Below are 16,447 nucleotides of genomic sequence, written 5' to 3' on the forward strand. Positions count from 1 at the left end.
GGATCCTGTTAATTACTGTATCCAGTGACTGCTAAGCTGTAATACTGAGAATGATGTGTTATTTAGTCAGAGAGGACTATGGAAACAAACAAAAAAATTTGATTGTATTAAGATGTTGCAAATTCAAACCTCATAGAAAGCATCAATGATGCCTTTATGGATCATCATTGGGTATATTACTATATAAATCCCTACAATCAAATTACAAAAAATATTTTCTGAAAAGCCCCACTTTATGAAAAGTGACTGACCCATTCTAAAATCATTCTGAAAATGGTTTCCATCACAGGTACTTCTCACTGTAAGATGCAAGCTCTCATGCAAATCTCATCTCAGCATAAACTGGAATATGGATATTGTTCTTTGCTCCACAATGGTATTTATCTAGTGGGCGCCCCAGGTGCTGACTGTGATTTGGACTGTGAAGTCTACAAAGACATCTCATCATCTAGTCATTATTCAATGCCCCACACACTAGTTTACCCTGTGTCATCCCAGCTCCCACATTCTCTGTTGGACTGCAGCCATTCACAGCCGTCTTGCAGCTCAAGTCAATCATTTGGTGGAGGCGGAGCTTCCTGCAGTAGATGGAAGCAGCTTCCGGTTCCAGGGCTATGATTAGCTGCTCAGGGTTGTCAGGGGTAACCAGGCCAGACTGAACAGGAGGAAAACAGGAAAACAAGAGGTTGGATCCATGTGGAAAACAGCACTTTTTATTTTGTGTAGAAGCTCAAAAGAAATCCTCTGTGTACACTCTGGTTCAGTTGCTTTAAGTGTAATTTTAAACAAAACAGGTTCAACATTTAAAGCTTGTTTTCATCAACAAAATCTTAATCCTCTCGATATGGAAACTGCAACACAATAAAGTCCAGTTTAACAAAAACAGAAGTATTTGAAGAATTTAACAATTTAATTCTCATGACACATAATTCATTACATATCAATTGTTTACAAAGTAATGAGCCCCTCAGAACAAATTATTTTTGAAAAGTTATTTAGTTAACACACTTATAAATAATCATATTTTGCCATTTCTATATCATATACATATGACTAATTCTCAATGCCTACCAACTGTATTGATGAATCTGTTGTAAAAAGCAAGATATGATATTTTGAAATTCTCTTAATTAGTTCTATTTTTTGTAAATTTTACAGTTAATACCCTACTGAAATATAATTTAGATTGCAATACTTCCAAGAATGTCCAGACGTAATAAGGAATCTTAACAAAGCATGAAACTTTACAGTAATTTAACAAAAGTTTTTTTTTCATCCAAGGACATTCAGGACTGTGCTCGTTCCCATTTTCATTTTCAGTCCAACTGAGCACGCATTAAGTTGAACATGACATAATTCCGTATTCATACCCACTTACCAAAGCAGAATGGTAAATTGTTTGTCTGTCAGAATAACTGATGAAACTAATAGGAATCTAAAGCTACACTTCACTTTGAATGTCATAAATATGGGTTTAATACTTATTCAATCAACTTCTCAACTGATGTTCTAGAACACAAAAATTAAGTCAATATCTAATAAATATCTGATGGCTATGAGGTACAGCTGTGAGAGATAGTGAAGAGTCTGATGACATAGTTTTATTTTGAGGAAACAAATGAACCCCTATTGTCTATCTTCTGACTACCGAAATAATCATTCATGACAATCTCATTCTGTAATCCTGTCAACATCAATCGGTTGGCATAGAAAAGGGAACACAAAGGAAAAAACCTGCTGCTGTCCATCTTGAAAAACTGCTTTTATCATTCACACAGTAGTAACTACAAAGAATAAATAATTACTATAATTAAACATTTAAATTCAAATTGTTTCTTTCAGTTCTTTTCATTTTTCCCCCCGAAGACGTAATTGCATTGAACATGGCTATGATTTATTGAGATTGGAAATTGATTGAAAATGAGATTCCATGAGTGTCACTGGGATTTTTTTGAACACGTGAATTGTCTGTGTATAGGATATGCTGTGAAGCAGAGTTGCAGAACATGTTCCAAAGGGCATACCTGAAGCCCCAAGGCACTTAAACACACATCATAACTATTGTTTCTCGCACGCAACCTGTCACCTCAGACCTTCAGTGTGCAGAGTGGTTGTCATTATCAGAGTTCAGTATACAGTATGTCTACGTCATGTCCTCCATACTTACACAATGAGAGTGGAATTAAAAAAATAATGTGCCCTCTCTGTAACACCTTTGATAGGTAAATCAACTTCTCATTGTACACAGTATAACAAACCAAATTAATATGATACTGTTACAGCTATAGGTGACTAGGAAGTGTCTCTAAGAGTTGAGATAGTGTGTAACACCTGGCAGTATAAACACTTCTAGTTTCAAAGCAGAGGGGATGTTTGCTGAGATGTGGGGGGCTCCCCGATCCCAAAAAAAAAGTAAAGTTTACCTTGGTATACCTAGGTAATTAAGTTGTGGGTTAATGACTGTCAATGAGCAGTCCGGAAACACACCATATAAGATCACATAAAGACCACAGAGAGGAGAAGAGACAACAAGAAGAGAAAGAAGAGAGGAGAGAAAGAAGGTCAAACCACAACAGAGGAATTGGAACTTGAAGTTTGCACCAGGCGAGAGCACCTACTTCATGATCATCCAGACCAAACCTGACTGGAGTTAAGTATCTGAACCTTGCTAGAGAGAGCGTGCTATTTTCTGTTTTTTAGGGAACTTTGGTTTCCTGGGTAAAAGAAAACTTGGTTAGAGACCTCTTTCCTGCCTGTGGGTGCATTTTTAGAATAGGGAAATAGGCTCCCATTTATTTTGTGGCATCCGGGGTGCAGAGAAAGAGATTTAACTGCAGGTTGTATTGCATGTATTTAGAAAGCAGCTTTTTTGCCCTCTGTAGGCATTATTTAAGAGTTTAATACTTGGTAAGTCTGGGTTTTTTTCACGGTGATTAGAATGTTAGGATTCTAAAACACCTTGTTTGTAAACACTGTATGTATAGTAACTTGTGTGGACGTTTTGTTGTCTGTAGCATAGTGTTTGTCTTGTCATTATTAATACACATAACATTTCTGTCATAGATATATTTACTCTCTGGCAAGCAATACAATTACTGTTTGGGGGAAAAATTGTTTTTTTTTCTCATTTTTATTCTAGAGCTTTCTAAACTTTTGCCTGTGAGTATAAAAATGAATCATGCCTTAATGTGCTGCCTGTGTTCATGGAGGTAAGAAGAGGATTGCGATTCTCCCCTGTGGAGTAGAAGCATGACAGCAAAGACGCTGAGTCACTGCAGAAACACACTGCAGTGACCACAGGGCTCCCACTGCAGATCCCATAATGAAGAGCAGTAGCACTTAATTAGTGTGCGAAGGATGAAGTAATGTTTCGGAAAGATAAATGTATAAAATGTGCTTTGTGCAGAATAAACTGCATTATAACTGAGTACAGGGTAATGTGAGTGATGATCATTTTTGCAGAAGACTTTGTAAGGATTTATAATTGATGCTGAACCCAGGAAAGCTTTGTGAATTCTAGGAGTAGTCCACAAAATAATGACAGATTATGGCTTTCATTTTGTTCTGTAGTGTCCACAACAACATGTGACGCAGTTCTTGTCCTAGAATGACATCATGCAGAATACTCCATGAGTGTTTTATTTTAAAAGCGCATGTGTAATCTGCTTCAGGTTAGGGGCTTTTATATTCATAAAAAGTCTTGCCCTATTTTCAAACACCGTATGTAAAAAGGCAACGAATGGGTGCCTTTATTTCAAAGTGAGTATTTTAAGACAAATGTATGCAATGCCAATGATATGAAATCACCATATAAAAGAAAAACCCTATCATGTCAAAAGAGAAGGGAGTGTTTTACACAGCTTATCAAAAAGAAAAGACAGCTTTAGCTGGAAATCTCTTTTGCAAATGTTCTTTCTGAGCATCTCTTCTCTCGTTTCTACATCTGCTGCTGCCTTTATCTTTTTTAGTGCATGCCACCCGAACAGATTAAAACTGAGTCAGCACCTTCTGGAAAATGTCAGTTCAGCTTACAGTATGTGACAACTGGCACAGCTGTGTCTGGATGGACTGGGCTACAGTCACTGACCTTATTCCAGGAGCCCTGACAAGCCAAGGACTGTCTGACAAGCTTCAAACCACCTAATAACAGTGGCATTTGCCCAGCTGTGCACAAGTGTAGATCACAGGATCCATTCGGCTCTCAAGCACAGGACTGCAATGAATGAGCCCTTGAGCAGTTCCACTAGTCTTAACCAATGTCCAAACGATTATGGGAAAGTTAGTCTGAATTTCAATTAAGCTAAACAACCAAGCCAACAAAAACAGATTTTCTAGCTCACTCTTCTCTTGGATTCTGCACAGCTCAGAAATGTATCTGAAAAACGCTAAAGAAAAAGAACATGTAAGTTCAAAAATAATAATAGTAAGTTCTTCTTACATGTTTTGATAGACCACTCTTTCTACAGTATGCAACAGCTGTTGATTCACACAATATTTACAGCAGTTGTATGCTGTCTGAAGGGCATTGTTGTGAGAGCAATCCTAAGAGAGTTCTGGAAGCTCATACTGTTGTGATGACTCAGAGCATCAGGCACTGCTCAGGCTCTTGCTCAGTTTTTGGCTGAGGAGAAGGGGGTGTGGCACAATGATGCAAAAACATGATGAGCTCATTCTGCAGGAAAACTGCCTTCCCCACCTTCCCAGACGAACATTTCAGGCACATCCTCTCGAGTCCTCCATTATAGAAGGGTCCCACATTTAGTGTGATATGTACTGTACATTGCTTTATGCCGACATAGACACGTGAGTCCTGCAGTATTTTGGGGGGCAACATTTTTTTATTGGCCTGTTGGTGGTAGTATACCTTACAGCAAAATTAGATTTGTAAAACTAAAACGTTATGAATGAGCAATTGCTGAGAGATTAGTTTTATGAAAAGCTCACAGAATCAAAGATATTAAAGAAAAGATAAATGAGCCAAAGATGCTGTCCCTTTTTAGCACAATAGATAATTAACTTATAAACACTAGTCACACAGGACAATTTCAGTGTATAGTATTTGCATTTTAATGAAAATATGTCTACAACACAATCATAATAGTAGATTTTTGACCTTAGAACATTTTGTCATCTTTACATAAAGCTTTACTATTTTGTGACCTACTTTGTCCTTAACTTTCAGGTAAGAAAGAAGAATCTCAAAAAAGAACCAACTAGCATAGAATGTCCACAGATAATTCATCTGACCTGATCCAACTAAAGCATTTAAATACACTAAAATAACTTTTCAGTAGTTTTGCTTTCCAATTTGTCATACCCGTAAAATTATTAAATGGGTTACATGTTAATTTTATTTTTTCTCTTATAATGTTTGTACTATTTATAAAAACACCTTTCAAACCATTTAAATTGGGAAATTTTTGAATCCAAAGAACCAAAGGAGACTGGACTTGACCTGTCAGAAGCCTTTTTTGAGCAGCTTGGAATCATGAAAGGTTAAGAGACCTGCTTGAGCAAGAATTCATTTCTTCTTTACCCGTCACTAGGCAATTTATTTCCCAGAGACTAAGTAATCAATGTAGAATAATCAATGTTAATAATTAATTAATGTTCTTATGTTCTGTGGTGAGGCTGAGGGCATCATCAGTATTCCCGAATTCCAGTACATTTTCTATGCAATTCTTTTGGAAGCCAGTGCAAAAAAAAGTGCAGTGGGCCGATCTCAGCGGGTTCTGATTTCTTTGCAGTCACAAAAGTCACACTTTCCAGGAATATTTACTGTGCATTTATAAATGCTTAATGAGCCAAAACACAGAGTCAAAAGCTTTCTTAGCAAGCCAACCTGTCCTTTGTTTCTCTACTGTTTAAGGTTTTACCTTATAAGCTGCCTGTCTCATAAACTGCTTTGCCGGCTGCTTCCAAATGGCCGGCACAGTGATCACCCATCTCACATCCGCGTTGTCAAACTCGGAGCCCGTTTGGTCGCTGAGCTCCTGAAGTAGACAACACAACATGTGACAAAAGCCATTCAGATAGCATGTCATGGTCTTTTTAGTAATACACGTGCATCCCTGAAAACCCCTATTATGTAGCTATTACAGTAAGGGTCATAAACCCAATACCTAGTCTTCGTTTCAGACGCTTTTAAAATAATTGTATATTTTTTATAATTGGAAACGGAACCTTCCAATGTGTAGCACCACGTCTTTAGAACTTACTGCCCAAATCCCAGAAAACACTGCAACACAGAGACATTCTTAAAACCAATCTTTTCACTGTAGCTTTTAATGTGCAACTGTGGCTTTATTGTGGCAATTTACTTTGTGCCTTTTCTCCTATTTGTATTTGTTCTCTAATACATATTGCACATGCACTGCTGGGAAGCGTATAGTTTTTTTTTTAAGCACCTGTAAACAAAATGTCTGACTGTTTTTTTTCCAGAAAGTTGAGCTAGAGTCTTTGAAAAACAGATGCATTTTCTAAAAATTAATTCACTATAATTCAGAATTTTTTTCTTATCAGCAAATATCTTCTTACACTCAATGTTGCTCTATGAGTAAAACTAAATATAATTACACAATGGTAAACATTTGCAAAACACTAGAGCTAGAAAGTTAGCAATTATATTTTTTCACAGTATAACATTATCTCACTGGCTAGATACCTTCAGTGCCTGCTCCTTGAAAAACTGCAGAGCATACGCAAAGATGTCCAGGGCTTTTACTCTCTTTCCATTGGCTGCCTGCAGCTCGGTCTCTACTGACAGGTTCTGTAGAGACAAGGCAAGAGGCCTGTTATCAAAAGGGGTTTGATAATAAGACAAGGGATATCATTGAGTTTGCACCACAACCTAGTCTCCATCACTATTAGCAAGTGAAAATACCATCTTTCTATTTGTTCAAGGCAAACAATGATAACTTATGGATTCCTGTGAAATGTGTAATTCATTTTTTTAGCTGTGTCCCTTTGAAACAGGCATGCACAACATGTAAACTGCTCTAGAGATGTTTTGTGTATGTGTAAAAAATGTATCTCATAAATATTACAATCCAGAGTAGAGTCCAAAGCATAGATCACAATTCTAGCAGAATTGAACAAGGATCACTAGAGGACAATTACTGTACAGTACATTCACTGTAGCTAAACTCACTGTGTACAGGATTTTGTTTATTCACTGCACTGTGTGCACTGCAATGTCTGTCCTTCTGTGTCAGCAACATACATACTGTATATGAAAAGATCAATCAATTTGTTTATTTGAACATCCCAACCAACAACCTGATTCTCCTTTTTATTGTACTGCCAGCTAATATAATTAAGCATACCTGTATAAATATGTATATCCTCCTGTCACCTCATGGGGCTCAGAAATGGCATGCTCTTGATCACTCAATAAACCTGGACTCACAGATGAACTACCTGTATACCAAATTCAGGTGCTCATCAATTAAATGTGAGTCACAGTTTCCTGCCCTGTCTGACTGTTAGGTCAATATTTTCATTGAGTTCTCATTCATGTTGCTCCTTGATTTATATCTAAGAGGTCCTCATGAACTCCATGCTGCCAAACTCTCAGTTCTGTTAAGACTCAAACCTGTCTAGTTAATGGGGACAGATGTCCTGTATTTGGTAGCCTTCTACAGTTTAAACAAAACTCTCCAAAGAATAAACTAACACCTGTTTAACCTATTCTATAAACACACCAGGGATTACATTTCACTTAATCAAATTGTTGCTATTGTTAATATTTTTGTATTGCTTTTAAACATTCTTTGCTATGTTAAGTGTCACAAAGTATATACAGTATATGTGCCCAAAGTAACAATAACTTTAAAAGTACTAAAAGTTAAGAAAATTTCAGAATGTCAGGGTTGTTAAAATGACATGATAGATTATGCAGAGATTCACAAACACCACTTGTGGCTAAAAAGCTTTCTCAATTCTTATTGCCCACAAGCTACATTGCCATACACTAATCTGTTACATAGAGGTTCAGGTGTGGAGATGCTTCAGTGTGTGTCGGGCTGCAAAGGAACAGTAAAGCTTAAGTCTATGCTGAAGTAAAGCGAATAAACAAAACGATGCCATTCACACACTGGAAGAAAAGTGTTTTTCTTTTAACTTTACAACACAAGTTTACGTGTTAATTTGCTACATATCCTCTCGAATTACAGTAAAAAAGACTGCATTTTACGTTTCTTTCTCAAATGCCACATAATTGTTACCTTAAAATTTGATCGCAGCAGTAAAAAAAATGCAAAAAATCTTTCATCCAAAAAGAAATGATCAGAAACTCAAAAGCTTAAGGGGATAAGGAAAGAAATCATACATGCTTGGAGTGTTAAATATATTTTAAGTGAGTGGTGCAATATTTAAATATGAGTGCTAGAGTTATATACATTCAAGATATTTTTTAAAATTGTTATTGAATTCTCATGCTATGATAGTGGATGCCAAGGTTCCGTGTCCTTACAGCGGTTGTATGTAGCGTCATCTTGAACTTCTCAAGATACAGCCAGTGCTTGGACTCGCTAGGGTCCAGGTCATGGTAGAAGTCCCGGGCTGCGTAGCCAAAACTGTGGAACTTCCCTTCTGGAGTCAACAGGATGGTAGTGGGGGTCTTCTGATTGGACACTCCAGGATCTCCACCCTCCCAACGCCTGGTGCACACAGTACAAAGATTTAGCAACAAGTACAGGAAAGGCTTTCATTTCCAATATCAGTGAAAATGTTGGTTCCAACTAATCCAACTATACATTAAAATGAGCTTCAGAAACTGGAAGAACCAGGGCACAAAAAAATTGATTAAACGATTAAATAAAATAAATGGTAGACCACAGCAACAGCTTAAAGAGCTGTTCAAATATATCTCTACATTTATTTTTAGATATATAAATTATACAGTATATATAAGATGTTTAGAGTATTATATTGCAGTTAAAAAAAACTCTCAGCTTATCACTGATGACCACTCTCATCCTCTTCATTCCCATTTCCATCTGCTGCCTTCAGTTTTAGAATGCCTATGGCCAAGGAAAGTATACAAGAAATCATTTGGTATATTAAACGCAGCTACAGTAAGTGACTGTTTCCTGTATTGAACTATCAAATTAGTTGTAATGGTAATGTAGTTTGGGCAGAGAGATTTGTGTATATATGTATTCCAAAACTATTGTTTTTTTTTATATGTATTTATTTTATGTTAAGTCTTACTTTTTTGCATTTTTAATATAGTGATGCCAAAGACAAATTTCCATCCTTTATTTATATCCTTATATAATTTTGGATTGACAAAGTTATATTTGATACAACACAGCACATCTCAAAGTTATTTGACATCCAGTGAGGACATAATCACGGGATGGATCCATGCAAATCCTCAATGTAGTACTTTATAATGGGCAAATGATGCATTTGTAATTCTGGTGTCTAGAGACAAAATTATTGTCGGTAAATCAGATCATGTTAACCTGTGCATTCCATCTTGGAATCATATAAGAGAAAAAAGTGATGATGCTAGCTTTACAAAAAATAAAAGATTAAAAGAAAAGGATTTAAAACCTTAATATTCACGCATGCTTTGTAATGGGTGTATGACTTAAAAGAAGAATTGTGAGGACGGTGCTGTTCAAAAATGACATCTGGCAGGTACTCCTGAGTGACAGTTGCAATCACATTAGGTGGTACAAGAGTGAAATACTACTCTATTGGAAAAGCATGCTTTTCTGCAGAGATAGGCCAGGGCTTATAAATAGCTCTATTCCCACAGTGATATAGTATGCCATATGTTCTTCAAGCACGAATGACACTGATGAATTTATGACACAGGGCTCATATAGGGAAGAGCATATTGTGGGGCAGTAAATGAAATATAAATGGAAGTCAAACCACATTATACTATGGAACAAGTAATACGTTTATTCCACGTTGAAAAGAGAAGAAAGAAAACACAAAAAATTATACTATTTTCTCATTAAGTTCACCTGAGCTACCTCCAACATAATTGGATGCCTTGTGAATCTCTTATACTATAGTAGGTAAAAGCAGCAGATTAACAATCTTCTTAGTCCTACAGTATAAGAAAGACTGCTAGTTCAAATGTATTCTGTAACACAGTCTCTCTTCTGGTTTGTGTAAGATGTCTAGCTAAGAGATTCTAAACGGAGAATTCTCCGATGTCCACTGCTGCTAACAGAGCTTGTCCTTTGCACTGCAGCTCATCATCACTATTTTATGACAGCAGGCAGTGAGAAATGACATGAGTGGCCTGACAGTACAAGTACAGCGTCATTCAGGAGATGCTGGATGTCACTGTTAGTTTAATCACAACCAGCTCAGGAGAACAGCAGCTGTTACACTTTCCAGGTGGGAAAACAGTTATTTGGATATATTGACGAGACCTTGCTATTGTATTTCTACAGTTGGAGAGATGTTAAATTGCATTCCCTGAAATAAGACACAAACTGTAATGCAATCTTAAGAAATTTAGTGATCTGATTGAGGTAAAGAACTGATTTTATTAATTAAATTATTCATGTATATTCAGAAAATGTATTATCTGGAATGATGTACCATGTGATGAAGTGCCATTTCTATTGATGCTTACACTATCCAGGAAATATGTTAGGCAACCCAAAGTTTGCCATTTCATCAATCCATGACATTAATGCAAATTGAAAAGCTGTTGTATACATGCAGCTGTGTTTGTCATGTTCCTTTAAAATGGGGGGAAGCAACCAATTGCTATTTGTACACTCTGTTGGCTTGTGCTCCAGCTATAGTAACTTAAACAGGTTTTGCATTTAAGTTGCAGTGTGAAGGAAAGAAATATGTGAAACAGTATCAAGCTCATGAGACAGATGTTGTGCCTGACCAGCTAAAATGACCACCCTTTTTCATATCAAATGCATTATTTTCTATACAAATGTACAGGGCAACATACAGTAGCCCTATACTTATGTTTGCTCAACATAAGATTCATAGAATAGGATTCATACTTTTACATTTGGGTTATTCCATTTCTGGGTAAAAGTCAAACCCCAGATCTTAACCCCATAGAAATGCTGTATAGGGACTTGAAGCGGGCAGTACTTGCAAGAAAGCCCTCAAATATCACACAAATGAAGGAGTTCTGTAAGGGTGAGTGAGCAAAAAGTTGAAGATAGACAATTACAAGAAACGCCTACAAGAAGTGATTTCTGCCAAAGCAGACAATTGCATTTCTGACTTCTCTGGTGGGCATAACAATACATTTCCATGTTCTACAGTCTTGGATTAATTTTCTTATGCTTGTGTTTTTTCCGCTTCCTGTATTTGGGTACCACCCCCCCACCAATTGGTCCATCACTACACCATCATTGCAGTTGTGACATCATCATCAATCAACTCCCAACCAATCAGCAACTAAATCCACAGTTTAAATACCGAAGAAGTTCCGACCTCGGGAGTTTTCAGTTTCGGTCAGCTTTCGGCTCAACTTCGGGTTAGCTTCGGCTCGTTTTCACATTTTGCTCGCTAGTGTTCGTGTTTGTTCATTGTAGCTTCGGCTTCGTTCGTTTGTTTTGATGTCCTGTGTTTTGTTATTACCTTGCCTGCACTTGTTACTTTCCTTTTTACCTTGCTTGTGCTCATTTGTTACCCTGTTCCTTGCTTGTTTTCTTCGGTATTACCTGTTCCCATCAATTGGTTCACCCGTGTTGTGTTATTGTGAACTGTGAACTTGTACACCAGGGGAAAACATATAGGTAAGGTTATCGGGTTACATTCTGCACAAGTAGGTTTGTTTTCTGTCTAGACACACCAGGTGAGGGGCGTGTGCCACTCGTGTATTTTGGTTCTGATTAGTTCAGTGTAGGGAAGTTAGGGCACATGAAGACGCCGAAGACCTTCTGATTTTTGTTTGTTTGGGTTACTTAGGTTAGACCACACTGTATTAGCTAGATCCGTTTGGTTTTGTTATTTTCTTTCCTTTGGCACCGCTTATGTCCTGTATACTGTACGTACCAGTCACTTATTCACTTTTTAAAAATAATCACTTTTGCACCAAACTTTTGTTTTCATTCTTCCTAAGTCCCTCACAAGAAACCCACCTGCATTCAAACCCATCCTAAGTGTTACACCCCTTTACCCCTAGACAGCTGGAGTCGTATCAAAAGGATTTTTTCAAATGATGCAAGGGGTAATGAAAAAAGTAGGGTAATAAAAATACACATTGCATAGCATTGGTTAACAGCAACTAAAACCACCATTTCTTTCACCTGCCAGGATGTTTAAACAATCAGGGCTCCATTCATTATATTGTTATGACAATAGAGTACAAATCTTACAAACAATTCAGGCTGGAAAATGTCATTTCTGTCACATCGTGGTGAGATGTCAAAAAAGTTCAAATATGTCCATAGCAGGTAGAATGTATAGTGTTTTCTCTCAGGGAAACCATAGCTTTTATTGTAATAACATTTGACAAATGTTTTCCCTATCTGAAATGAACTAATATACCATCAAAATACAAAACATAATATATTAAGCATTTAAACAATTGCTTTTATGCATACATTTTATAAAATCTGAACACTTAATGCCATATACTGTAAATATATACCATTTCCTACTTTGTTTTTGAACAAATTGAAAATACTGTTCAACAAATGTACAGTATAAAGATTACAGAGATGATTTAAGGGGTTTCTGTATTTTAAACGTGCTTATTTTAGCTGTGAACACAAGACTCACTGCACCATTATTATGAGTCAGCCATAAAACAACTAACCTCAAAATGCTTGAAAAACAAGAGATTCTGCTCTACCCTAACCTCCCTCCATTCAGTCTCGTCTCAGACATGCTTTTAAGGAGACTCCTCTAGCGCAGCCCATCTCTGCAGCTCCTCAGACATCCTGACAGATTGCTCAGGCTCTGTGCCAGAGCCCCACTGCTGCTGCATTGCAGTGCTCACCTCATGGTGTGGACGCACTCCGGCTCCTTTGTGAAGGCATAGGCATAACCACTGGAGGTGGTCCCAAAATCAATGGCCACCACCACCATGTACAGTGGGCCCGCTGCAACATTCTGGTCTGGGTCTTTCTGCAAGATAAGAGTGGTGGTCTTTACAATATGGCCATGAATAATTACTAATGACCAAGGCTGTTAAGTTACAGTACATAGGCAGTAAAAACTTTAGTGTAACCTTCTGTCCTAATAATGACAGGCAATATTAATGAAAAGAGGTGCGGCAATTTAATATTTGCATGTACATTTTGCCGTTTTGTCGCTGTTAAGGTTAGTAAGCAAATATGTGATAAAACTCCAAATACCGGTTTTGTATGTTTCAAATGTTCAGTTCTTCACAAAAAAAACTTTAATCCTATAGCTTGTTTTGTGCTTCCACCAGTGTTCTTGTTCGCACTTACTGTATATGCTAGTCCTTACAATTAGTATTCTACTTAGCATTCATATTTTTAAGTTAAAAAAATATATGTGGAAAAACAAATTCCTAATGCAAGAAATTGTATATGGCTAATAAAGTGATCTTAAAAAATTATATTCACAATCATTTAAGGCTCATATTCTCTGTTTCAGTATTTTATGATAATTTATGATTGTATAAGAGTTTCCAATTTAAAGTTATAATGTAGAAAAAAGAAGCTAATGGTAGATTATATGCTTAAAGGGTGCTAGTTTAAAAATGTACAGTACATACTGTATAAAACCTTTATTAACATTTTATGCACCTGATTAAGTGAGTGTAGAAATCATAAATGTAAAGTAACAAAAACATTTGTAGAGTAAAATCTTGATCTTTAGTCACCTGAATCTTATTTTGGAGCCAAAATGAAGAAATGTCAGACATGGGATACTTAAAAATATTATATAACTGGGTCCGAAAAAGAAGCCAAGTGAGATGTAATACTATACAGAAGAAATGAACATACTGTTAATGACGAAACAGCATAACACTGTGCAATCCAAATCCCTTGCTACCATGAACAAAAGTGAAACATGTACGACCTAATGACACAGCTCAGAAAAGCTGAAGTGGAACATAAAAGGCCAGCTTCAACACTTTGTACAGGAGAGCAGCCTGTTGGTACAGCGGGTTTGTCAACAGGGGCTCTGTCTAGGCAATCCGAGTTCAATCCGCTTCGGGCAGAAGTTTTGAGCAGTGCAGTGGCTCTGTGGCTAAGGATCTGCGCCTTTGGCTGGAAGGTGGCCGGTTTGTATCCCGTGGCCAGCAGATGAATCCTACTCCTTTGGGTCCCTGAGCAAGGCCCTTAACCCCAACTGCTCCAGGGGTGCCGTATAAATGGCTGACCCTGTGCTCTGACCCCAAGCTTCTCTCCCTGTCTGTGTCTCATGGAGAGCAAGTTGGGGTATGTGAAAAAAGACAAATTCCTAATACAAGAAATTGGATATGGCCAATAAAGTGATCTTATTTCATCTAATCAAACAGCTCAGAGGACTCAAAATGCTTTGAGACCTGATAGAGAAAAACAACAATAACTTAAATTACACATTAAATCTTGCGAGTTGATAAAACAGATGCTTGAAAGAGAGTTTTAAAGAAAAAAAGTGGCTGAAGTTTCAAGCAGGTCTGTATCATAACTTAACCCATGGACAGCAGTAATCTCAGAGAAAGCCGGTACTATAAGTGATTCTAGCAAACACAGGAACCTGTAAAAAATAATGGTTATCCACTGAGCTCGAAATATCTTGAAGCAGGAAAGGGAGGAGATTGCTTAAAGTTATGTTTTAAAGAACATAAAACCTAATTTAGAGTTGGTAACAAACCACAAAGATTTGATGCAACTTAAGTTTGAAAGTACCGTTTATAACACAAACAGATTCGTTATTTGGTCTCAGTACTTTAATTTTTTTGAAGTCCTGGGCTTTCAACTATACAAGTGTTTTCCACTTTCATAATCAGATTCCTTCTAGGTCAGGCACCAAAACATATGCTTTACACATAGTGTACTTTCACTGATAGAAACAAAAAAAAAATGTGTTCAGATTTGACTTGAGAAGGAAGACTTAAATAAAGGTTACAATTGTAGCAAATATCAAAAGATGTGTCTAGTTAGGAGAAATGGTGGTGCTTTTATCCAGTCCCATCAAAAATATAATAGATGTAGAAAAGAAACTAACACCGATGAGGAGTAAAAAACTAAACCTCTAAAGGGGACAGGTCACCAAAGCTGATAATACCCTGAAAATTACTAGTTTAAAAAATGTGAAAATTAACAAACATTAAAATGTAAAGATTAGTTTGAGAAAATGTGTCATTTTTATCAGTGGTTTATTGTTACTGATCCCCAGCCAAGCTCTTACCAAAGAATGCGAGGGCGAAAGAGGTGTGATTCCAGGATCTCCCACACTTTTCGCAGGAGACGAATACACAGAAGATACTGACTCTGAAAGGAAAAAAGAAAAAAGTGTCAGAGCTACATCTGACCCATTTTAGTACTTCTTTTTACACAAAGGGTTGCAGGTTTCTCTGGGAAAAGACAGCCTTCTTCTACCTTCTTTCATGAGCCGAATGACATCTTGGATGAGAGATTTTTATGGTTCATAAATTAACAAAATTATATTTTTGTGCAGGACAACAAAATAATGTAAAAAGAGGTACTCTTCCTCTCCTTCTATATGATGAATTGACCGTACTTAGGGTAGAAGAGGTATTACTGTAATGTATTGATACGTAATTTGCACAATGCACACTTTTTTACACATGCATGTAGTCATTCTTTTCAGGAATAGCCTTCTTTGTAAAACATTATTTCCTGACAGTGAACAAAGAATAACTATGAATAATAATAAATGCTTACACTTATATAGAGCTTTGCTGGACACTCTACTCAAAGAGCTTTACAGGTAATGGGGACTCCCCTCCTCCACCACCCATGTGCAGCCCCACCTGGATGATGCAACAGCAGCTATAACGCACCAGAACGCCCTCCACACATCAGCCATTAGTGGAGAAGAGAAAAGAATAATGAAGCCAGTTCATAGACGGGGATTATTAGGAGGCCATGATTGTTAAGGGCCAATGAGAAATTTGGCCAGGACGCCGGAGTTACACCCCTACTCTTTTCGAGAAATGCCCTGGGGTTTTAATGAACACAGGTCACTGTCACTATACTGGGGCATTAGGACCCACACAGACCACAGAGTGAGAGTCCCCTGCTGGCCCCACTAACACCTCTTCCAGCAGCAACCTTAGTCTTCTATCCAGGTACTGACCAGGCTCACACCTGCTGAGCTTCAGTGGTTTAGCCAGTTGTGAGTTACAGGGTGATATGACTGCTGGCAAGCAGCCATATCATATGAAGCCTTGATATTAATACCAACTTGACTCATTTTTCAAAGCAAATTAAGATGTCCAGTTATGATTATCTGAGTGTGCCAAATGCATTTTCCCTATTTTATAGATTGTTTTTGATCATTCTCAAAATAT

At 37.2% G+C, this 16,447-nt stretch overlaps 1 protein-coding gene across 2 annotated transcripts in view; it reads right to left on the bottom strand.

Moving 5' to 3' along the window:
- hspa12a (heat shock protein 12A) overlaps positions 1-16,447 on the bottom strand; it is a 51,863-nt gene that overhangs the window by 14,834 nt on the left and 20,582 nt on the right. For both annotated transcript variants that reach the window (XM_015346994.2, XM_015346993.2), the window contains exons 2-7: positions 15,322-15,404; positions 12,953-13,080; positions 8,474-8,660; positions 6,665-6,769; positions 5,877-5,993; positions 484-655 (exon numbers count right to left, since the gene is read on the bottom strand). In XM_015346994.2, the coding sequence (XP_015202480.1) occupies positions 484-655; positions 5,877-5,993; positions 6,665-6,769; positions 8,474-8,660; positions 12,953-13,080; positions 15,322-15,404 (792 nt within the window). The remainder of the gene's footprint in view (positions 1-483; positions 656-5,876; positions 5,994-6,664; positions 6,770-8,473; positions 8,661-12,952; positions 13,081-15,321; positions 15,405-16,447) is intronic.

This window comes from Lepisosteus oculatus, chromosome 4 (genome assembly GCF_040954835.1).
Source record: "Lepisosteus oculatus isolate fLepOcu1 chromosome 4, fLepOcu1.hap2, whole genome shotgun sequence".
In the NCBI taxonomy this organism is placed as follows: Eukaryota; Metazoa; Chordata; class Actinopteri; order Semionotiformes; family Lepisosteidae; genus Lepisosteus; species Lepisosteus oculatus.